This window comes from Alexandromys fortis, unplaced genomic scaffold, assembly GCF_014885135.2.
Source record: "Alexandromys fortis isolate MF-2015 unplaced genomic scaffold, M_Fortis_MF-2015_v1.1 scaffold_47, whole genome shotgun sequence".
NCBI lineage: Eukaryota > Metazoa > Chordata > Mammalia > Rodentia > Cricetidae > Alexandromys > Alexandromys fortis.
Window position 1 is genome coordinate 4525374 of NW_026067957.1, and position 24720 is coordinate 4550093.

Below are 24720 nucleotides of genomic sequence, written 5' to 3' on the forward strand. Positions count from 1 at the left end.
ACTGGAACAGGGACAGGAACATGGACACTGTTCTATGAGGAACTCTCACTGGCCAGAGGAGGGAATGCTCCCAAGAGAGGCACACTGAACGCCGGTCAAAGAAAAAAAAAATAAAACAGTGAAAAAGGAAGAAATAAAAGTCAAGAAAGAAATAAAGTAAAACAAACAAAGGGGTGTACAGTTCTCAGAGTTGGGCGTAAAATACTAGAACTACATCTAGAATCTAGAGGTAGACAGCAGTCTGTTAAGATTTGGGAGTAATCAGAACCTAGAGATAGGCAAATTACTTGGAGGTGCTTTGAGGGGGGCTGGGGAAACCTTGGAAGTGAGCTGGATGCATGGCAGCTTCCCTGGTTCTTGGACTGAGTTTGGGAAGCATGTCCTTGGTTTCAGGAAATGGGTAATGAGTTTGGTGAAAAAATTTAAAATTTAAAAACCTGAGGAATGGATACACAGCCCACAGGCCCAAAATGTTTCCATTTTTGCTTTCCGTTTAACAGCCTTCATGTTACATTTAGTGAGAAAAAAGAAAAAAGCAAGCAGCGTACAGGCAACAGATGCAAGGGACATGTGATGTGTGCAGCAGGCTGGCTCAAGCTAGCTCTCGGGGGCTGCAGTGGCAGGTGCCAAAGAAAGAGAGCAATCAATAGTCCTACCAAGCTGTGATGCCAATGAACCACAACAGTGACCAGCATGGCCAGATATCCCTAAAAGTACAACAGTGGCCTTTGTGTATTGGTGGTAACCAACAGCTTAACGGGAGGAAATCATGTCTGGTATGGAGACCTAGCCAACTACCCGGAACTAGTAAGGTCATGGATCTAAAGGAAGAGCCTACTATGGCAACTTTTCTAAACAACGTAATTCCTAACTGCATTCTAAATGTTTATCGTCATGCCCACAGATGAGGGTAGCTCTCACCCCCTCAGAAAAGAAGCATCTTTTGGCAACACACAGGAAGTCACAACTGGTCAAAATTCAGGGCACGATTGGTAGGGTTTCCAGCCCCATTCAATACGACTACAGCACAACTCCTGCACCCAAGGATCAGGAAACTTTGCAGAAGAGGAGCGGAAGAGCCAGGAAGTCAAGTATAAGGATGGTTTCTCCTAGGTATGACAGGGAAGTTCCACTCATGCAATCCCAACAAGATGGATGACTAAACAAGACCTGAGCCATCCAAACACAAGTTGACATCCCAACACAGACGGGAGAAATCTCAGGGGGATCACTGTTAGATGAAGAGCTACAGGAAGCTAACAACAGCTGAGAGAGGGAGAATAGGTCTTCTCCAGGGATGAAGACTGGCTAATTGGTTATCCAGTACCAAGTGGTCAGACCTAAGCACATATACATATGAGTAACAGTAAACAGACTCAGCCGGTTATATGTATACATCTATAAATATGTAAATATGTATTTTATGTATTTATATATTTAAATGACATATTAAAATAGTATATATTTACTATATTGTATCTAAATATATTTAAAATATATATTTAATATTTTAGATGTTATTAAAATATAAAATATATAAATTTACAAAGAAAAGGGGCCATGAATTTGAGAGGGCATGGCAGAGGAACATGCAAAGTATTAGAGAGAGGGGCAGGGGGATTACGTTCTATTTTAATTTCTAAAAAATTAGCTACTAAAAAAATGAAAGATTTTCCTTAAGTTTCAGGTCTTCATTTGATCCCACAAAATTGATTTCCATATGGGATGAGAAATGGAAGTCTGATTTCTCGCCTCCTGTATGTGGATATCCCGTTCTCCTAGGACAACTTGTGAAAGAGGCTTTCTTTCCTCCAGGCATGTTTTTGTCAAGAGTCAATGGTCACAGCTTTCTAGATTTAATTCTGGGTACTCTAGTCTTTACCCTTGGTCTCTGTCTGTTTATTGTGCCAGCATTACAGGGTTTTTTGTTACTGTGTCTTTGTGGTATAATATAAAACCAGGTATTGTGATTCTACTACCATTATCCTTTTTCTCAGAATTGTTTTAGTTATGTGGGGGTCCTTGGCAGTTCTATATGAATGTCTGGATTGTTTTGTGGGTCTTTGAAGAGAGTCATTGGACTTTGGATGGGGACTACATTGAACTTAGGGAAGACTTTTGAGAATATGGCCATTTTCACTGTGCTTATTCTGCCAGTCTATAAATGAGATCTCTCCATCTTTTGCTGTATTCAAATTCTTTCTTCACTGTCCTAGAGTTTTAATTTTAAGAGTTCTTTTACTTTCTTGATTGGATTTATTTTCAGGTTCTATGTTTGAGCCTACTATGAATGAAATTATTTTCTTGATTTCTTGCTCAGGATGTTCATTATTGATATGGAAAAGGGAGACTGGTTTCTGCATGCCTATTTTATGGCCTATTACTTTACAGGAAGCACATATCAGACCTAAGAGGTAGGAGTGTGTGTGTGTGTGTGTGTGTGTGTGCGTGTGTACGCACGTGTCTGGGTGTGAAGACCTAGTGTCTTTTAAGATCATATGATCGACAAATGGATACAATTTGACTTTTCCATTTCCTATTTGTACTCCTTTTATTTCTTTCTCTTACCTTGTTTCTCTGGTGTTGTATCAAGCAGAGTAGTGAAAGCTGAAGCCCAGTCCCATTTAGAGACAAGGTTTCAGTTTATGATACACAGTACACTGTTAAATTATCAGGTGGTGTTCAAAGCTGGTTCTGGAAGCAGAGTTTGCTCTCCCCTTCCTACTTCAGGCCCAAGCATGCTTATTTCAAGTGTCCTCCAAACCCAAGAGAAGCTATCCCTCTAGCCCTGTGACAGGAATGGAAGAGAAAGGGGGGACAACAAAAGAAAAAAAAACAGCCCAAGAACAAAAACACAGAGCCCTTGAAAACAGCCAAAAGGTAAGCCATTTTCAAAAATAGTCACTATTTTTTCCCCATGGTGTAAAAATGCCTGCAGTGGGAACCAGATGCCAGAAGTTCATCCACATAGAGAAAACTCCCGGCTGGGCATTTCAGCCAACTGCCTCCTCTCATTTTCCCTCGTTAGCTTTATTTGCTCTCTCAATGCAGCTATGCCTGTCATCTCTGCTAGATGTTGTACCAGCTTTGATGCTTTGTTATCTATTTGCTACAGCCTGCTACATGATTAGTAAAATCATTTATTGAAAACCAAACATGAAGCTATCAAAAATCATTCTCCAACCATACAGAACACAACTTCCCACCCCACCATTCAGTACAATATTGATTATTGGTTTGTCTTACATACCATTTGTTAAGGTATAGGCCTTCTATCCCTAGTTTTTCAGGGTTTTCACCATGGAGGGATACTGGGGTTTTTTTTCCAAAAGCTTTTTTTGGCTGTTGAGAAATGATATGGGTTTTGCCCGATTGTATTTACACGCTATTTTACGTTTATTGATTTGCATATACTAAACACCCTTACATCCATGGGATGTAAACTGCATTGTTAAATTTGGGTTTTCAAATCCTTTGCTTAAAAAAAATGTGTCTGAAGCTGGGTAGTGGTGATGAATACCTTTAATCCCAGCACTCGGGAGGCAGAGGCAGGTGGATCTCTGTGAGTTCAAGGCCTGATCTACAGAGCTAGTTCCACAGAGAAACCCTGTCTCAAAAAATGAAAAAAAAAAGTATCTGTATTCATCAAGGAAATTGTTCTATAATTTATCTGGTATAGTCATCTGGCTTTGGTATTAAGGAAGTACTGACTCTGTAGCATGAATTTGGAAGCTCCCCCTTCTCTTTCTATTCTATGGAATATTCTGATGATCATTGGTATACTAGTTTCTCTTTAAAGACTTGGTAGAGAACTGGGTGGTAGTGGTGCCTGCCTTTAATCCCAGCACTCAGGAGGCAAAGGCAGTAGGAACTCTGAATTTGAGGCCAGCCTTGTCTACAGAGAAAGTTCCAGGACAGCCAGAGCTACACAGAGAAACACTGTCTCAAAATAAATAAATAAATAAAAATACTTGGTAGACTTCATCAGCAAATATATCTGATTATGGGCTTTATCCATTCTAATTCCCAATTAATTAGAATATAAGTTTTCATACTGTTCTCTAATGATCCTCTGGATTTCATTGGTATCTAGTCTAAGAGAATGTGTGAGCAGTGAGCACTGAAGTAACTCACTATTATTGTATCTGAACCTAACTGTCCCTTTACGTCCAGTAGTGTTTGTTTTATGAAATGAGTGTTACCAATGTTGAGTGTTATATATTTATGATTATTATATCTCCTTGATAGATTTTTTTTTATTAAAAAGCAGTAACCCTATTCATTCCTTACCATTTTGACTTGACATCTACTTTGTCATATATGGGTATAGCTACTCCTGCTTGCCTGCAGATTCTGTTTTCTTGGAATACCATTTTCCATCTGTTCATTTTTGGTTTGTGCCTTTGCCTCACAGGTGAGTTTTTTCAAGACAGCAAGCTATCTTGTCTTTAAAACATCTGTTCAGTCAATCGGCATCTTTTAATTGGAGTGTTGTGACCATTTACAGTTGTTGTTACCGTTGAATGTCACATACTAATTTCTTCCCTCTATCTTAGAGGCTTGCTGGTTTACTGAGCCAAGACAACTGCTTCTTTCCTCCTTCTCATGTGTTTATCCTCGTGAGATGAATGCTCACATTTCCAGACAAACACGCTTATGTATATCTTTCCCTTTTTCTGGTGTAGTATTCTTTTAAGCATTTTCCCAGCACTGGCTTAGTGGTCACAAATTGCTTTACATGTGCTTATCATGGAAGGTCAGCATTTCACCTTCGGTTTTTAAAGGATCGCCCTGTGGAAGAGTCACCGTGCATGGTGTTTGTTTCAGAGTTTCAGACATATTATTCCGTGTTGTCCTGCTGCTAGGGTTTCTATTGTGAGGTCTGCAGGTATCCTGATAGGTTGCCTGTTATGCAACTTTGTACTTTTCTCTTACAGCTTTCAAGATTGTGTCTTTGGTCTGTAATCTTGGCATTGTACCTATGAGATGGAGAGGGGTTTTTATTATTTGTTTTTGGTTTTTTTGTTTGTTTGTTTTATGGTCACATCTATTTGAAGTTTAAAATGCCTCCTGCATTTAGGTGTCCTTAACCTACTCTGGACTTGAGGGATTTTTCTACTATAGATTTTATTCAATAAATTTTTCTGCGTCTTTGGTCTTACCTCTGTTTCCTCTTGTACATCATAGGTTCACAGTTTTGTCTTTTAATCATGTCTGAGATCTTAAATGTGCAGTCATATTTTATTTTTTTTACTTCTGTCTGACTGTAAGTATTCTTCACACATGGTCTAGTCTATTGGTAATGATTCCCTTTCCTTTTTTAAATGTTATTTATTGGACTTTTATTCCCAATAGTTTTTCAGAGTTTCTATTGCTGCTGAATTTCTCATCTGTATTGCTAAACTTCTTGTCCAAGTCTTAGGTTGGTTTCTCTAATTCACTTCTGTATTTACTTGAATCCTCTCTGAAGTCGTTGATATTTTAGAATTACTTTTGAATTCTTTGGTTGGCATTTCATCCATCTCTACACATTTGGATTCAGCTATTGAACACTCATGAACCTTTGTAGAAATTATGGCGCCTTAATTTTCCACATTTCTATTTCTATCCTGTGACTTGTACATCTGGTTGCCCATATTTTTTCTAGTCAATGGTCCAGTCCAGGATCCCATACTATACTTAACTTCCAATGTGTGATACATTCTCAGTCTTTCTTTATGGTCAAATCTTTCCTGACTTGAACATGTTAGAGAAAGCAAGCCATTCACTTTGCAGAACTGCTCAATTTGAGCCCATGATGTGTCCTCATGCCTAAATTTATATTGTGCATTTTGGGTAATAACATCACAGAATCAGTGTTGTGTCCTTCTATGGACATCCCTATCAAAAGGCACAGGTGTACATATGTCTCCTTACTGGTGACATGATGATAGTGACCTAAATCACTAGGGTAACATGATGGGTTTCTGTGCTAAGATAACTTTTTAAAATTTTTATAATATTTTATAAGATATCTTGAAAATAATCAGATATCTATTTTTCATCATTCATTCCCTGATAGTAATACCCATCAATGACCCCTGCCTTCAACAATTACTACTATTTGCCAAATCGTGATTTTTTTAAATGCATAATTGTTACAAATTTATGAAACACCTCAATTAAGACATAGACTGTTATCTGTATTCCAGAAGCTTCCTTCCCCCCCCCCAACCCCCACTCCTGCCCAATCACCTTTCCCCTTCTCGTCTTCCCAGGGTAGCTGTTGTTCTGACTAATGTTTCCATACATCGGTATTCTTCCATCTTCTCTCAGTTCACATCACTTGTAAGATTATCCAAGTTGTTATGCATCTGTTGCTCGTTGCAAAATAGTGACTTTTTTCTAATTTTCATTATTCCTTCTATATTCATGTCCAAGTTGCTTCTGGCTGCTATAGTAGAAGAGCATGGACCGGATGGTTAAAGAAACCAGATCGTAGGTGTGCTGGGGGCTTTCCTGCTGTGCAGACAGCAGTTCTCTTCTTGTAGCCTCACGTGGCAGAGTAGAGAAAAGCATCTTCAGTCTCCCTTCTTATACAGCCAGGAATTCCATCACTGCGCTCCACCCTCGTGACCTCAGATAAATTTGATCACCTCCCAAATGTCCCATCTCCAAACACCATCCCCTGGATGTTAGGTCTCAACATTAAATTTTAAAATGACACAAACCTAGAGTACATAACAATTAAAATTCTACCAGAAGCTTCTCTCATTTATTTGCTCAATCAATTATTTATGACCTGGAATCACTATTCTCCTGCCTCAGCCTTTGAGGAGCTGTGATTATAGAGGGGGGTTTCATTACTTCGAGGTCTCCTTAACACAATTAGGAATTTTATGTGCATAAATGCATATGCATAGATTAACCTACCTAACTCCTTAAGTATTAACTATTAATTACATTGACACCCCTAATCAATTACAGGGTTCACTTTTAATATCCACCTTGCCTCATGTGTAACATCCTTCCCTGACAATGAGGAACCTGACTCTCTTTATCCACAGAGTGTTTTCTTGTTCAGTCATAATGGCTTCAGCATTGTTAATTCAAACTCCCTATGTAAAATTAAGTTACTGACTAGAGCATAATATTTATGGATAGTTTTTATCTGTGGCTTTAAGATACATCATTCAATTCTGTTTTTAACCCTTCTCCCCTCTGTCCACCACCCTTCAGTGTGGTCGTATTATTCGACGGTAGAGTAAGATTCATTGGTTGCTGCTTGTATTCCATTTTTACTTCCCCCACATTCTAGCTGGTTTGAATTATCCGGGGTTATACGAAGTGTTGACATGATCCCCCAAATCAGGGCTATAAAGAAAGATTCTCGTTCTGAAAAGCTTTGTTCCTAGCTTTTGAGTTTTTATTTTTATTCCTTGTGGGGAGTTTTATCCTCCCATGCTGGCCTGAGGCTGTTTAATTCAATGTGGAGAAGTGTCTTCACGATTTCTTCTGACTCACGGTACTTATTTCGGGAGTCATTTTTATCCACTGAGGCATTCTGGATGGATTTTTGCTAATTTTAATAATAATTGTGTGAGTTTATTCATTGTGCCCTGTTCGCTTTGGGAAGTCTTAGTACAAATCAACAGATTCCTAATTCAAAGGAGTCTTCTTCTACCAGTGCGTTACAGCGAAAGCCCAAGTGGTGGTGGGAATTACATGCTCTCTGACCGGGACTCTCTTGTTTGGTGGGATAGTGAGTGAATAGCCCCTTTCTGTTTACTACCTCTCTACCCCTGCAGCTCTCCCTTCCATTTCCCAACGTGATGGTGACATCACATATTCTACATCCTCAGTATCACCTGAAGATGGATGATATCAAGTTTTCAAAATAGCTAAAAGGTAAGGCAAATAGTAAAAATCCCAATTAACCTGTTCACACATGCAGCCTCAGGCCAAGGGCATCGCTGTGCACACCAGCAGGTCTGGGAAGACTGGGGACACACAAAAAAGGGACAGCCATCCATACAGTTCAGATCTGTCTGAAACAAGCCTGAGAGAGTGGGAAAACAGAAGAGAAAGGAAAAACAAAACAAAAATCATTAAGACCTCTGCTAGACCCAAGCAGAACATGGTTTCCAGTGGAGCCAGGGAAAGAAGAAAGCAGGAGACACAGTTGGCAGCTGACACTCCCCCAAGTTGGAAATACCTCACCGGAGCAGCTTCAGCAAATGGGAGGTCTTATGCATTCATGTCAGACTAATAGTTTTTCATCATTCTGGGATGAAATTCGTCCACTCTCTCACCTTTTCCATTTGCCTCTTCCCTAGCCCAGCAACCAAACCAGACTTTCTCCACATTCACTTCCGGGAAGAGCTGAGACTGTGATGGTGTAGGAGGTTCTTCTGTTCATGTGTTGCTTTCATTGACTAGGAATAAAGAAAACTGCTTTGGGCCTGATAGGGCAGAACTTAGGTAGGTGGAGTAGACAGAACTGAATGCTGGGAAGAAGGGCAGAGAGGCAGACGCCATGGATCTCCTGCCTGATGTGGACGCTGGTTAGAATCTTGCTGGTAAGCCACAGTCACGTGGCGATACACAGATTAATAGAAATGGGTTAAATTAAGATGTAAGAATTAGCCAATAAGAAACTAGAGCTAATGGGCCAAGCAGTAATTTAATGAATACAGTTTCTATGTGGTTATTTCGGGTGTAAGCTAGCCAGACAGCCCAGATGGAACAAAGGCCTGCTCTCCATGCAACACTGTGAGATGCAGATGCCAAGGTAGAATGGAGGGGAGCAGTCACTGGCATTAGGCATCAACATGCCAGGCATCTTGGTCTTTCTTACGAGAGTGAAATGTTCATATAACATAATCAAAGAGTGAAGAGAAAAGCATCATAAGTAAGAGTACCATTCCCTTCTACCTACCTCTTCTACCACCACCTCCTTCCAGTTTGAAACAAACATACATTAATAGACAGATGACAGAGATAGGTAGATGACTGGCAGGTGATAGGAAGATATGATAGACACAAGATGGATCTGTGTACACTTCTGACTATAGACCAGGCCTTTGGACAACAAATAGTCACACAGCTCGGATGAGTTTGGGATCTCAGAGCCTCACAATGCCCCAGCAAGACTCAGGCGTGGTAGATCCTGAGACTGCTATTCACAAAAGTCAGGATCTAGGCTTGGTGGGAGCCTAGCCAATTTGGACGTTCACATTCCTAGACATGGACGGAGGGGGGAGGACCCTGGACTTTCCACAGGGCAGGGAACCATGAATGCTCTTTGGACTGGAGAGGGAGGGGGAGAGGAGTGGGGGGAGAGAGGAGTGGAGGGACAGGGAGAAGGGTGGGAGGAGGGGGGGTGGAATGGGAGGCTGGGAGGAGGCGGAAACTTTTTTTTCCTTTTCATAATATAAATTAATGAATTAATGAATTAATTAATTAAATTAAAAAAAAACTCAAGATCTACCGGAAAGCACTGAATGGAGAGAAATGAGAACCACCCCCCCAACACACACATGGTATTAGAAGTTTACCCTGGCAATTCTTCAGGACAGGTAAAGGGTAGCTCCAAGTGATGAAGAACCAGACTTCGCCAGTGTATGCTTTCACAACTGGAAACATCAAGAGCAAGACCTGTCTCCAAGGTAACTCTCTGGATAAACTATCATCCAAGAAATGAGCTGGCAAAAAAAAGCTGATGATGAAATCTCTCCATTCAACATGCTTCTGAGGAGATCCAGGGGTCTCTCTGGAGGACCTCCACCTCACTGTGAGGTACTGGAACTGGAAGGGGACATAGGAGAGAAATACTCTGGGTAAAAACACAGTGGTGTTTATGCTGTGGAGACTGATCAGGAAGGGAGACAGCAGAGGAAGGGACAAAGCTATGGGGTTCTCAGTCTGACTGAGGAGCCTCGTCAGACCCACCAGTACTGACAATACAGTTGACTGATGTTCACCCTCTTTTCTCAGCCACCAATCCTTCTCACGTTTTTGAATGCCTAGGAATTACTTTCTTAGGATTTGTTGAAAGCAGAGGCAAATGGTGAGGCTCAGGTAGAAGAACTTGCAGAATAAAGGGCTCTCTGTTGGTTTGAGGGGTCTGGATTCCAGGGAGCCCTCTGACTCCCAAGCAGACTATGCTACCAGCATCCCTGATAAAGGGATGGACCACTGCTGGGTGTGCTGTGAAAGAGGAATGCACATCTTATTCCCCGGACAGTGCTGATAACAGCAGGAATAGCGCAGCCGTCTGCCTTTTCATCTTTGTTTTTCCATGTGTCTCCTTCCTTTGTAGGGCCCAGTTCTTCAAGGGTGGACAGAAAGAACAACACAAATAGGTCACTCAACAAAGGTATGAGGTAACCCTGCTTCTGGAACACATCATCTTTCTTCCACATCCAAACTCACTCAAACTTTGGTGAGTTGCTTTGTACAAGTAGTACCAAAGAAACAAGGCATTCCCTGCCCTCCGATAAGAACACAGGTCAAGGAAGTACTCCCCCAGAGCAGTAACTGTTACAATCTGGGAAGCCATGGCAGGCCAATCTCCTTGCCAAGCACCATGAGCAACACTCAGGTATATGGTTTGAATGTTTGTGCCCCTTACCCCTCCCACCAAAAAATAATGCTAACGTCCTAAGTCCCAACATGGCTGCCTAAAAAGTAGAGGCTGCTCCACCCTCATGACTGAGATTCAGATCCATACAGAAAGACCTCAGAGTAAGTTATAATGATCCACATCTGTAAACTCAGCAGTAGGGAGTGCTGGCTTCCAGAACAGCATGGGAAGGAAGGAGAAGGGTAGGGAAGAGGGAAAGAGAAAGAGCCAAACACGAGAGAACAAGAAACCAGAGTTTGTGACTAAGGAACAAGACTCTCACCAGCAAATATGCCGTCACCTGATCTTGGACTTCTCAGGCTCCAGAATTGAAACAAGTGTCCGTGTCATTTTGGTCATTCCGTTCCTGGCACTGTCACATCCCAAACAAACCAAGATTCAGCACTTGGTAACTTTGCTCTGGCCTCTCCTTTAAGGGACAACAACTAAAAGGAGCTCACAATTTCACCTACCACCTGACGACTTCAAAATGCTTCCGACAGGCCAGCGACAACAACACCGGCTGGAAGGTGACTGCTGATGAAAAAGGCTCTCTGGTGGAACAGGGATCCAAGTGCATGTTCAGGTTGGGGAACAGAGAGAGAGGGCGCAGTGTGGTGATGGGAAGAGGTAAGAGAGGTTTAAGTGAAGGAAGACTGGAGGAAAGACCCAGGACATCTGGTGTAGGAAATTTTCATCAAATATTAATTTTGATGGGGTTTTCGTTTTGGTTTTTTGTTTTGTTTGGGTATTTGGTTTTTCAAAATATGATTTCTCTGGGCATCCCTGGCTATCCTGGAACTCGCTCTGTGGACCATCTTGGCCTCGAACTCAAGAGATCTGCCTGCCTCTGCCTCCCTAGAGCTGGGATTAAAAACATGGATTACCATGGCCAACAGTTAATTTTTGCTTTAAATCTTGGGATAGCATCTTACCATTTTATCCGGGGTGATTGGAACTCCAACCTCAAGTGGTCCTCTTGCCCCAGGACCCTGTGTAGTTGGGGCTAATGTACAAGCAACACATCCAGCTTGTGTCTCTTAATATTTTAGCTAATTGAGTCAGAAAAAGTGAAGACCAGAAAGACCTGGATTATATCACATAATATCTGGTGCCAAGACCAGCCTGCCCAAACCCAGAGTGTGGTCCACAGGAGGATTTTAGTGTATAAATATTCAGAGGTGACGGCTAGGTCCAGCAGAATTTACCCAGCTCCCTCCTTCCCCACCAAATCCTTAACTACAGCCAGCTGTCCCTAGATGGCTTTTCTCAACAACCCCCCACCCCGCTCCCCACTCTCCCTTCCCATGAGAAATTGACCAATTCCTACTTTATTCCTGACACAGAGTAGGCGCTCAATAATTGTGTGCCAAATAATGAAAGTGTTGTGCTAGCAGGGTTGGATCAATTAGTGATTGTAATTGAAGTTGAATGTAATTAATTATATAATTTGGAGCTGTTCAAGTTTAATTCCATTCAAATTGCATCATGAAAACAACGCATGAAGAAAGACTACAAATAAAAGGAAAGGGGCCACATGCAATGCTTCCATGTGTAGATGGCACACGTATAAGCTGGGCGTTTTGCTGAGGTCAGGATATTAAAACAAAAATGCCATAGACTGAGTAGAAGAGACATGTGCTTCTCATGATTTTGAAGGTTAAGAGGTCCAAGATCAAGGATTAGCAGTACTGGGGGAACCTGTTTCCCTGGCTCACGGTCACTTTCTCCTGTGTCCTTACAAGACCAAGAGAACTCACCTCTGTCTTTTAATAAGGGCACTGACCCTATTGACAGGGTCTACATTCGTGACCTAATTATTATACCCCCAACACCGCACATCCAAACACCATCCCACTGCAGATTTAGATGTCAACATATTGGAGCCTCAGGCAGAAACATTCAGTCCGTAACACAACCATTTTTAATAGCAATAGAGTACTTAGCAATTAAAAAGAATCACTGTTACACAGCTAGTAGGTTCTGGTCCTGATTCCCATTTGGAGTCAGAATCCAAGATTAAGTGTTTCTCTTTAGTACCTGGCTGTACCTCAGGGTTTGTCTTGGCAATGAACACTGCTCTGTTTTGACCTATTTCCACGGCTGTGTGTTTTCAGTTTTTCATGGTACCTACATCCCTTCTCGACTCTCCCAAACTGAGAAGGTTCTAGAGCTAAAAAAAGAATCCCAAGGATTAGTGGTTTTAGGACTAATAAAACCCAGAACAACCTTTTTACAATAAATAATTGGTAATGACCCCTCACCATCCTGAAGTGAAGTTTATAAAGATTACGAACCACGCACATACATAATTTTTAAAGCCATGTTGATAGAGGTGGGTTACACTGGCCATTCAAATGTGGGTTCCGTGCAGTCACTAGTCTCCCCAGATAGTGAGCAATGATTCCCCAAAGAAACAAACCAGACCTCTATCCTTGTACTCATTGAATTCCTGGAAAACTCAACAGGTATTAAAACCATGCATGCGAATTTACAGGGCCCAGCTCACTTTGGGTGCTGTGTTCCCCAAGACAGAGGTCCTGGAGACCAATAAAAGCAGGCTGAGCAAGCCTTGAGGAGCAAGCTAGTAATGTTTTGCCTGTAAATTTAAAACAGAGTTAGGGATCTGGTCACAGGAGAGTGCTAAGTGGCATCTGGGAATCACACTTGTCACAGAAAGATGATTTGTTGAGTGAGTCCAAACCGACCACAGAAAGACACCTGGCATCTGTGACCCCCTGACCTGTCAATGCCAGTAGCAATTGTCAAATAATTGTGGTAAACAAACATGTGCCCACACATCTCCAGAAAGCCCCTAAGGCGACTCCCAGTTCCACTGGGAGCCACTGATGCAATATGGGCTCCTTACTTGACAGGTAAGAAATCAGAGGAAGGCTGGGGTGCAGATTTTCCCTGCATTGCCAGCTGATCAACACCCATAAATTTCAACATCTATCGGCGAGCCTCCTCAGCCCCCCAACTGCAGGCTTTCACACTCCTTTGGCCTCCAGTGCAAGTGACTCAGAATGCTGTCTTAGTTACACTGCTACTGCTATGAAAAAAAAAATACCATGACCAAAATCAACTCGGGGTGGGAAGGGTTTATCAGCCTACAGCTTTGTCTGGGTGTCCATCACTGAAAGAAGGCAGGGCAGAAAGAAGGCAGTAGCTGAAGCACAAGTCACGGAGGAAGGCTGCTTACTAGCTTGCTCCTCAAGGCTTGCTCAGCCTGCTTTTATTGGTTCCCAGGACCTCTGTCTTGGGGAACACAGCACCCACAGTGAGCTGGGCCCCATCAAGAAAATGCACGGCAGTCTTACCCACAAGCCAATCAGGTAGAGGCATTTTCTCAACTGGGGTTCCCTCTTTAAAAATGACTCCAGCTTGTGTCAAGTTAACATAAAACTGGATGGGGCAGGTGGACCCTCGCATCTCAGAAGAGCTAACTCCCTGCAGAAGACACAGCCACACAGCAGTGGTGACAATATTCTCTAAACTAGGGGATGTCACCACAGTGCTTTTAAATCAATCTCTTCTGGGGAGACTGACTGTCTCATCACAGAAAGACAGGAATGTTCTGGCACAGTGGAGAAGTTAATCGGGTCATTGTTCTTTCATTGAGGGCCCCAAGTCTATCCCCAAGGCTCCGAGTGAGGAAAGCCTCAATTGGGCACAAGGTCTACACTGCTCCATCAATGGCAGGGAACTGACATGGTGTGTTAAAAGATTCTGAGGCTACATCCCAGCATGGTATAGAAGGATACAGTCATCAGTCTCTGGAGTCACCATCAGTCGTAACGGGAAGGGGTACCATGCCAATATTTGTCATAACTGTTTCAGAGCCCCACACAAATGTGGTCTACATCCCTGACCCGAAAGCGTACACACTTTCTCACTGTTAGTAGCCTATTTCATTTCTCCCAGGCCAGGATATAAAACTTGAGGCCGCCTCCTTCTTTACCGTTGTTGCAGCCCGGCCATCTCTTCTTGGGTCAGTCCATGTAAGCTGAACACACAGGAGATCCCAGTCAATGGCTACCAGAACAGTTAGCAAACTGTATCAGTCACTGTATCAGGGTCTCTAAATCATGACACAGTATGAGCCACAAACTCAATGCTGACACTGATTCCCTCCGTTGGAAATTAATGTGCCCTTAGTTAAGGGACTTTAATGACACTGAGCATAAAAATTGATTATAATTAATGTCCTAGTATTTATTGCTAGGGCAGCTATATTCTGGGGAAAGTGTCTTTAGGTAAAATATTGGTTATCTTTAAAGTTAATGAAAGTACGTAACCTAGAAAAATATATCCATAGAACACAAGATAGTCGTTCACCAAAGCTGCACATGTAATAAATACTTATTAGAAATTCGAAATTAAGTCAAATGATCTTTCATGAATTGGCCATAAAAATCTTTAAAATGTAAAAAAAAAAAACAGGCAAGGCATTAACAGAAAGGTCTAGTGACTCTAAAAACAGACAAGAGTATTTAATTTTAGGTAAATTGGTCTTTGTAAGAAATCTTAAACAAGTAAGTTTGGGGCTATGTTTTCTATAGACAAGTAGGCAATTATGACCTATAGCAATTTACAGGTCAATGAGCAATTTGTTAAGGACAGGAATGGAGATAAGGAGGGACAAAACAAGAGGTAAAGAGGCCACAGGGGTAACAGTTCTGAACCACATTGGGGCGGGTAAAGAGATCCTGCAAAGTTAGTGTACACAAGAAAAAGGTAATGTCTATGGGGGGTGCATGGGGTACAATGTGCAGGTGAAGAAGAGACAAAGCCTGAGACCTGAGCCCTGGCCTTTGGGCAAAGGCTGCTGGTAGACTCATTCACTGAAACACTAAGACAGTGAACACATGCTCTTTAATCATAATGAAATTCTGGGACATTCTGGTCCCACAGAGATGATCTTGAATCTTCCTTCCTGGTAGGGCTGCCAACAGAAACTATTGTTCCCCCAAGAAATGCCAGAATTCCTTTCTCTCCCCTAGATCATAGACCCACTTACCACTGCACTCCCTAGCAAAAGACAAAGCCAGCTCATGCCCAAGGCCCCAGCCTTCAAGGCAGCATCACGTCTGACTTACCTGGCTTCTCCAACCAGGACACTGGCACTGGGGCCAAGGCGAGCGTAGACAGCCATATGTAAATAAACTGACTTTTGTCTCTGATGTCTTGAGGTGGAAGAGCCTGAGGGGAAACCATCATGAACCTCAGTGTCTAGAGCCGGAGACAACAGAGGCAGGGGAACAGTTGAGGGCTGGATGACTGGAATAGAAAGGAGGGTCAGAGGACTGAGATGGGCAGATAAAAAAAGGAGCACAGTGGTCTAGAGAGGTCCCCACAGAAGGCAGGACTTGAGATTTGTCACCAAAGTAGAGGGCAAAGGGTCAGATTTATAGATTCCTTAGTCACTGGATTTGGGATAAACCTACTTATCTGGGAAGGCCAAGATGGGCCTTTTATTAATCTATAAACAATGATACAGCAGACATGGGAAGAGGTGACAATTGTCCGCCGAGTTCTACTAATCAACCCATCCAGATGCATGGAATGAAGAATGGCAGGAGGGAGTCCACACACGAGCCCAGCTCCCACACTCCCACACGGCTCAGGTAGGTAGCCTAGAACACAGCAGTAGAGGGAGGAGTACCTGTGGGAGCCTGTCTTTATCCTAAACCTTCCCAAGGATGTCTGTATCAAGTAAATCAGTGATTAAGGAGCCAGTGCCTGCCTGCTCTCGGGGGATCACCTGTGTAGACACCAGCAAACAGAATCAATAGGAAAAAAAATTAAGCCAAATAGCCTGTTGTAACTCCCTTTTCCCCAACCTGGGTCATCAGAAAAAGAGACACAGTCAGCTTACAAAGCTAATCTCTAGTGTGGCAGGGGTCACATATGACATATAAAGCGCTCAGTCCATAGTGTGCCTTTCACGGCAGCAATGACAGTAAGAGTGTGTGGCCACGTAACTGTCTGTTCTTGCTCAGCTCTCTGCAGAGTCTCCAGCCTGCAGACTCATTTTCTTTTTTTTTTTTTGTTTTTTTTTTGTTTTTTTTTGTTTTTCGAGACAGGGTTTCTCTGTGGTTTTGGAGCCTTTCCTGGAACTAGCTCTTGTAGACCAGGCTGGTCTCGAACTCACAGAGATCCACCTGCCTCTGCCTCCCGAGTGCTGGGATTAAAGGCGTGCGCCACTGCAGACTCATTTTCTAGCCCTGCACACGGGTTCACGTCTAGACTTCTCTAGGCTCCCTGATACCTTCCAACATAGATCCAGGCCCCCTAGGGAAATGACCAGGACTTCTTCCCTCCAAAATCAAATAACCGACTTAAAGTAACTCACATAAAATAACGGAGTGACGGACTGCAGGTTTATTGGTTCATACCTTTGAAACCTCAAGGGAGGATCTGGCCTGCAGGAATGGCGGGGGCCCAAGGGAAGTGGTTATTCTGCACAGCTCCCAATAGCCTGCTCAGGAGCACCACTGGTACTGGATGCCATCTCTGTGACCATGGTTTGGGCAGGAGTCTGTATGCTTGTAAAGACGGGTATCTGTGAAAGCAGCAGGCTTCTGGGTAGATAAGCTGCCAGCGCTGGGCTGCACGCTACTGGCTTTGCAGCGTCGCTTTTCCACGTCACCTTTAGCAACTCTATTCACAGCCACTTCAACACGTCAAGAACACCCAGGGACAGCTGCCGCCATCCCACAGAAGGGAAGTAGTGGCTCAGAGACCTGGTGACTGGAGAACTAGGAAGACCAGACTAACCTCTGGCTGCATGGCCCAGCGTGGTGATGGACTGGAGGCTACTCAAGGCGCGGCTGCCGTGATATTTATGAATCAGAACTACTCCGAGACGGAACTCTCTCAGCTCCTTCAAATCTGCTGAATGGATGTGGTTTCCCTCCCAATCGCCTCACATTCTGGCCACTCTTCCCTGATTTGGGGGAAAGAGAAAAATTCACAACTACTATATTCCTAGAAAGAAAAATTGCACTTCTGATACTAACTCCCATGAGAATCTTCTGGAAAGGGTGTATCCTGGCAGGCAGTGTTCCACGATGTCTGGCTTCCAAGGACTCAATGCCTAAGTGAGAAATAACACTCAGGAGGTACCCTCACCTAGCGGTACCCTGTGCTCAAGTGCCCAGCAACTCCAGGCAGAAGACGTTTTGAAAAGCAGCAAGGGCCTCTCCTCCAGCAGCCTGGCAAGGATCAAGTTCTGGCCAAGCTGTGCACTCCAATGGAGGAAAACAGAAAGTCAGAACAACGTGTTCATGCAACAAAGGGCAGAGGACAAGTCCTGGCTGTGGTCCGCCTCAGCTCAGAGTCTGTCTCCATGATGGCCCTTGGTGGCCTCCCACAGTGACACACGCCTTCTGTACGGTGTGTCCTATCTAAGGTGACAATGGTGTTCCTTCAACCATGTAGAGTTGTCCTATGAGCTGAATCCATGCAGAGGCAACATGTGATCAGTGTTCAGTATTCACTATTAATATTGTTATCTTTACCGCCTTAAAATAGTATTTATTGGTAGGGAAGTCTTCCACTTGGAACAACACCGACTTAGCACTATCAGTACCATGGGAAGTAGAGTATTCGTGCTCTTGGCCCTCAAAGATGTCCACAAATGGTACCCTACATGGTCAGAGCGCTTTGCAGATGTAACCCTATCAAGGTAGATCCCTCTGGGTTAATCAGAGGTCCAGTTTCATTAAAGCAATCTCTCTGCAGAGAATTGGAGGATCAGAGAAGAAACGTGATAGGCGAGGATGGAGTGATACAGCCACAAGCAGGGGATGCAAACAGCCTCCGTGACCAGAAAAGGCCAAGCAACACATTGCCTTCATTCTCTGTAGCCTGACCAACGTGTGGTTTCAGACATCTCATCTCTGGAGCCAGGAGAAACTGAAGCTGTGAGGTGTGTGCCACTCCCTAAGTTCATGCAAATTCGTCACAGCAACTAAACAAACAAACCACACCCAATACAAACTGGGACCTATGAGATCTAACGTGGCTCTCCTGGTGTCAACCACAAACCACAGGCTTAGGGACATCTCATTGGTCCTCCTGGTGCTCTGAAGCCCCCAGTCCCATTTTCTACAGCAGACATGTATCCTGGGTCTACTCTCACAAATAGTCATGGTCCCACCCCTGACCACAACGAAAGCCATTCACAGAGGTCAGAGAGGGCACTGGATCCCCCGAAACTGGAGCTACAGACCACTGTGAACTACCAAGCAGGTGCTGGGAACCAAACCCATGTCCTCTTCAAGGATAAGTGAGCCACAGGAGTTAATTGTAAGTATTTACTGGGCATTTACTAGGTGGCTTTCTTCTCCAAGAATACATTATCATTTATATAACCTGATCTTCTCAGTAATTATAAGAATAAATAAATAAATAAAGTGAAAATTATTATCTCCACTTTTTTCCCTTTTTTGGTTTTTTTGAGACAGGGTTTCCCAGTATAATCCTGGTTGTCCTAGAGCTCACTCTGTAGACCAGCCTGGCCTCAAACTCAGAGATCCCCCGCCTCTGTCTCCCCAGTTCTCAGATTAAAGACATGCAACACCATGCCTATGCACAGTTGCATCTCTACTTTTCTAACTGAGAAATTGTGGCCAAACTTACTTGTCCAGGATCATATTGACAATCTAGAGTAAGTACATGAAAAAAAGACTAGAACTTGGGCCAACTCTTGTCCTTACCCTTCAATCCTACCCTAAACTGTCTGACTTGGAGATGGTGCAGCCACCGTCTGTGGACACTCATGGCCACCTGGTTGCACCCGCTTGCTTTGGGCTGCAAAGGAGCTCTAACTACCTAAATAGCCCTGGCAGTTGAGCTGTGCCTTCTCGAAGCACCGTGAGGGCAGAAACAGCCAGATCCCTCGCTTTGACCTCTGTTCTCCGGCTTGGTGAGTCTGAAAGGGCTTCATGTTCACCCAACGTCTGTACTGAAGAGAAGAAAGTCTCCGATCCCTCTGACTCTACCTCTTTATTATCACCCTGGGGAGAGGTCCAGCCGTCACCTCCATCGCTCATGACCAGCAGATCTCAGTACAGCTGACCACAGCCCAGAGGAGGCTCTTTTGTCCCTGCTAGAGTTGTAAGCACCGGTGGGCTGCCAGGTTAGACCCACCCTGCATGACTGGCTGATGGCTCCCTATGAAGCCCACAGGTCATTTCCATTCTCAAACTCCCATCAGTGAGTCTGCCTCTTGGGGAGGAAGGGGATTAATGGTTAAGGTTCTGGTGGTGCTACAGTCACTGGTCACTACAAGTAGGGATGGTTAAAGAGTTCATTTACGGCTAATGTAAACATCGAAACCACAATACCATTTTAATTACCTTGTGCTTATTGACTTGTGTTATCTGTGGGGTTTATTTCTTGAAAGCTTTTTTGATTTGGAAGAGCCTCTGCCTGATGCCCAGAGATGAGGATTCCTAAGCTGTGTCTTCCTTCTCTAGAAGAATCTGGAAGGCATATGAGACCAAAGCAGGAGTCCCAACCCCAGCTCGGGAACCACGGAGAGCAATGTCACATTAAAGTTGTATTCCTAGGGCAGGGCGGGATAAAGAAGGTGAGCCCCTAATCGAAACCCCTCAACAAAGTCTAGTCTCAAGCATTAGACAGCAGACAGAGCCAGTCTACAAAATCCCTAACCAGCACTGTTCCCAGGAGTCAAGGCCTCAGAACACAGGAGGGTTTGAGAGGCTGGGCTGTTCCAGATCAAATGAGTCTGAGGAGACGGGATAATGAAATGGTCTAGACGGGATCCACAGCACAGAGAGGGCATCGGGGAGGAACGGGCCAGATCAGCAGCCCCTGGACTTCAGTCACTAACACTGTACCAAAGCCGATGTCCTGGTGGTGTGAGATGTTTCCTAAGGGAAAGGGGGAAGATGAATCTGCAAATCTGCTGGCGATCGAAATTATTTCAGAATAACAAGTTAGCCACAAAGCTTGGGACGGGTTTGGTGTGCATTCGAACCAACTAACTCAGAATCTCAGGCACATAAGCTCTGCTGGGATTCTGCTATGCAGGAAGTATGAGAGCCACTGAGGTGGAACTTCCAAGGTAAGCACGCGTCAACATATTCTGGAAGAATTATTAAAGCAACTGGTGGCCTCAGGCCAGGGTTTGGTTCAGTGAGTCTGGGTAGAGCCCTGAGAGTCTATATTCCTAACAAGTTCCCAGGTGGTGGACTGGTGGTTGTCCTGGGACCACACCCCCAAAAACCACTATTCTCCATCCTCGCAATTCAGTATGGTCCTTGGTTCAGATAAACAACCCCTGGAAGCTGATTACCAATGAGGTGTCACCCAGACTCGCAGAGGCAAAACTCAGGACTTAAGAGGACCCCAAGCCGCTGGTTTACACAGGGAAATTTATAGAAAGATCATGCATGGTGCCGGGAGGGGGAGCAGGGAGGAGCTGGAAAGGCAGAGCTGAACACTCAAGGCTGTGCTACTCTCAATAGCCTGACCCTTCCCCAGGAGGAGAAACGTGGGAAGAAAAGTCAGGAGTTCGACACCTCGGAACCAAAGGCAGAGTTGGAAGAAAGCATCTCATGATCCCTGCAGTCCTGGACAACGACAGCAGCCTGGCACAGAGGGGAAGCATGCTGGTGCTGGGCTGCCATAGCATCTCCAGGAGCAACCAGGGCTGACCAGAAGGCGATGCCCCTGGAAACCAGCAGTGGCAGCACAGTCCAGGGCTCCCACTGACCCTTCTTGGGGCTGAGCCCTCCTTCCATCAGATGAAGACAACCTGACCCTCCAGGCTTTGCTTCACAGACTAGGGCAAAGAAGACGGGGGGGGGGGGGGGGGGGGGGGGGGGGGGGGAGAGGGGGGGGGGGGGGGGGGGGGGGGGGGGGGGGGGGGGGGGGGGGGGGGGGGGGGGGGGGGGGGGGGGGGGGGGGGGGGGGGGGGGAAAGGGGGGGGGGGGGGGGGGGGACGAGGGGAAGGAACAAAAGAAAACGGAAAGGAGAAAACTGTGGGGAAGGGGGACAGCGGAGGGCTGTAGAGCAAATGGCTCCTTGCCAAACATGGCTGGAGGCGCCTCCTTCAGTTCACAAAGCCGGAACAGTAGCACCAGGGGTTGAAGGTCTCCTGCTAAATATGGACACCCCCCCCCCATGCAGTCAATGTGCCCTGTGTCCCCTCTACCAGGAATGCACCACACTCTGGCTTTATTCTGCCAGTTCTGAACTTGTAGGCCACGCACTTGGCTCGGAGCCCATCTCTTGCTCCAGCCACACCTGCCTGACCGTTTACCCCGCTAAGACCACTCTTCCACAGGGGCCCACACTGACTGCTGCTAATCTCCCATCTGCCCCACTACCCAGGATTTGCTCGGGGGCCTCTTAGAGCCATTCTGTCTTCATAGGGTGTCCCTGTATGGTGACAAGAAGACCCCTACAGTCTGCAGTATAGAGGCTGACCAGCTCCGATCCTGCTGTGGAAAAGATAAATTGTTGATAGTAACCTGGCCGTCCTCACAGCACCTCCTCGGTGCCCGTGAGAGAACATGCAGCCTTTTAAAACAGTTTAACCTCCCTGAAAACCGCAAAGTCTGCCAAGATTCCCACCATCTCCATGCTTACAGAGCACTAACCAAAAGCCAGGGCATCGACGCACTGGGTACTTAGAGGCACTCGGCTCAAGCACATAAAACAACTCATCTACAGTGCCGTGGGAAGTCACCCGTTAAGTACCAGCCTACTCCTAGATTTACAAAGTGCCCTCCACTCCCAACTCTTTCCTCACCCCTACTATCCTGAAACTGTTTGAAATCCCAGAGCAAGCCAACCATTACATCCAAAGCAAAAAAGCAAGCGACCATTATCTTGAACAGAAAGGACATTTATATTTACTTCAGGGGCTGGAAAAGACGCCATAAAATAGAATATGCGGCACGTATCCTCGTGATTAATAACAGAGTTTGCGAATTAGTCTCCCGGGTCCCTGGGTACATCCAACTGGTCACCAGGAACAATCAATTCTTTGAGAAAATAAAAGAATGCAAATAGTCTGATCACTAGAAAAATCTGTGTGTTGTATCATTAACAAAGAGAACAGGAATAAGGCTCAGATTTGGGGTTCTCTGATCAGAGAGTCACCCGTCTGTAAGTGTGGGTAATTGTGGAACTGAGCCTGCCACATGTGGGGTCTCGGAGCCCCAGAGGCCATGCAGACGTCCGAGCGATGATGGACTTGGGAGAGGTGAACACTGACAAGGCAGTACGATTAGACACAGCATTTCAACAGGTGACATGGGTGTGTCCGAATGCACAATGACTGTGGCTCCATCAGGAAGGCTGGTGTCTCCAAAGACCTGGAAGGACCAGGGACAGTCCTAGACCTGAGGCGCAGATGAGGTAAATTAGGACCTAACCATCTGAATGAGCCCAATGCCCCAGGCATCAGAAATAAGGGGGAGCCTATCTCTGCCCGAGGTCCGAGCTTGCAGCTTCTTAATACCACCAAGGAAGATCCAGGATGTAGATGGAAGAGAAGCCTCCAAGGAGCAGGGTGTGGCCCTGTGGCAGGAGGAGTCTTACAGCCTGCATGGTTCCTAGGGGCAAGGTCCCAGTGTAAACGGTGTTCAAGTCCACTGCGAGCCATGTGGATTTGCTCCCAGCCTAGCAAATAAACTCTAAAAACAATCCAGACTTCATTCTCCTAGGCCTCCCTGAGAAACCTAGGGGTTTCCCAAGAAAGCAGCTATCAAGAGCAACCAAAGTCCAAATGGAGCACTGGAGTCAGAAGGGACAGTGCCCGCAACCTTGAAAGGGTTTATTGAAACACAACACATACAACACTGGAGGTGTCACCACGACAGCACGAACCCACAGCGGCACCGTTTACTCCCGGATGCAGTCTTCCTCGCTGAGGTGAGACACCGTTGGGAGTGATATGGCACAAACGCGAAGTCTGTTCTTTAGCAAGTTCAAGAACCTGCTTATTTCCTACAAGTGAAATGCCCTGTTGGCGCATGTAGTTGGTCCTTTCTGCCAATCCCCAGAAAAGTGGGGATGACCAAGCCCATGGCACTTACAGGAGATGGGAAGAAGGTTGCTTTATCCCCTCCCTAAAAGAAGCAAACTCACTCTGCAGTACAGTCCAGGGCCCCAAGACAAGATTTCAGTGAGGGGGGCTCCAACAGCAGAGCTAGGGGGTGCCATGGACAACCATCCTGGCACCACAGGCCAGCCTTCGGCAGACAGGTCAATTGTACTCAGAGCAGGAAAGAAGGAATGAGGTGTAGAGAGACACTAGGAAGGGGCAGGGAATGATAGCCACACTCAGTGTGGAGCCCGAGTCAGCCAGCCCAGGAGAGTCGAAACCCAGCAAAGCAGCCTCAAGCCCTTCACTCGAAGCAGAAGTTCATGCAGGTTGATCTGCCAAAGGCTAAAGGCCTCGCTGAAAGATATCTGGGTCCTTCTGAAGAATGAGCCGGCATCTCTCTTCCTGTGTCTAGAGGAGAGAAGAAAACAGAGGTGAGAAAACACCACCTCAGCATCATGGAGAAGAATCAAAGACGGCAGGTGACCTGGCCAGCTCAACAGCTCCCTGACCCTGGGGATCGCTTGCTTACCTGACTATACAACTGCCCAACTGAGGGGGGTGGGGAGATGGGGGGACAGGATGACTTGAATATCCCAAAGAAGATATTCAAAGCAGTAAAATAATGAGGCACAGGGGCTCTGATTCCCTCACCCAGTAGAACACTCCATGGTTTAATCAAAAAGCACAATAAATATATGTCAACACAGAGTCTCATTCCACCCCAATTCAAATACAGTTAAAGTCTCTACAGAAGGTCTGGTGACACTGGGAGGCTGAGCACTTTACATGTCAACCCGGCTCAGTCTCTCTGACCAAACAAAAGACATAACAAAAACTAGAATTTATGATAATGACCTCTTGTTAGGTTTTCGGTTAGCAGCCAATCAAGCCACAATGGTAAAAGCAATGACAAGGCTCCTCTGGGAAGCTATCTGTGAACCTGTAAGCCCCTGGGAGACTCCCCAGGTGTCTGGATCCCAGGAGATTAGCAGGCTCCATAATTCTCATTTCCCTGAAGAAGTTAACA

At 45.1% G+C, this 24720-nt stretch overlaps 1 protein-coding gene across 3 annotated transcripts in view; it reads right to left on the minus strand.

Annotated features, from left to right (window-relative positions):
• Positions 1-23394: 23394 nt before the first annotated feature.
• Positions 23395-24720, minus strand: part of Adck1 (aarF domain containing kinase 1) — a 94048-nt gene continuing 92722 nt past the window's right edge. For all 3 annotated transcript variants that reach the window (XM_050152489.1, XM_050152490.1, XM_050152491.1), the window contains exon 11: positions 23395-24101. In XM_050152489.1, the coding sequence (XP_050008446.1) occupies positions 23930-24101 (172 nt within the window). In that variant the 3' untranslated portion in view covers positions 23395-23929. The remainder of the gene's footprint in view (positions 24102-24720) is intronic.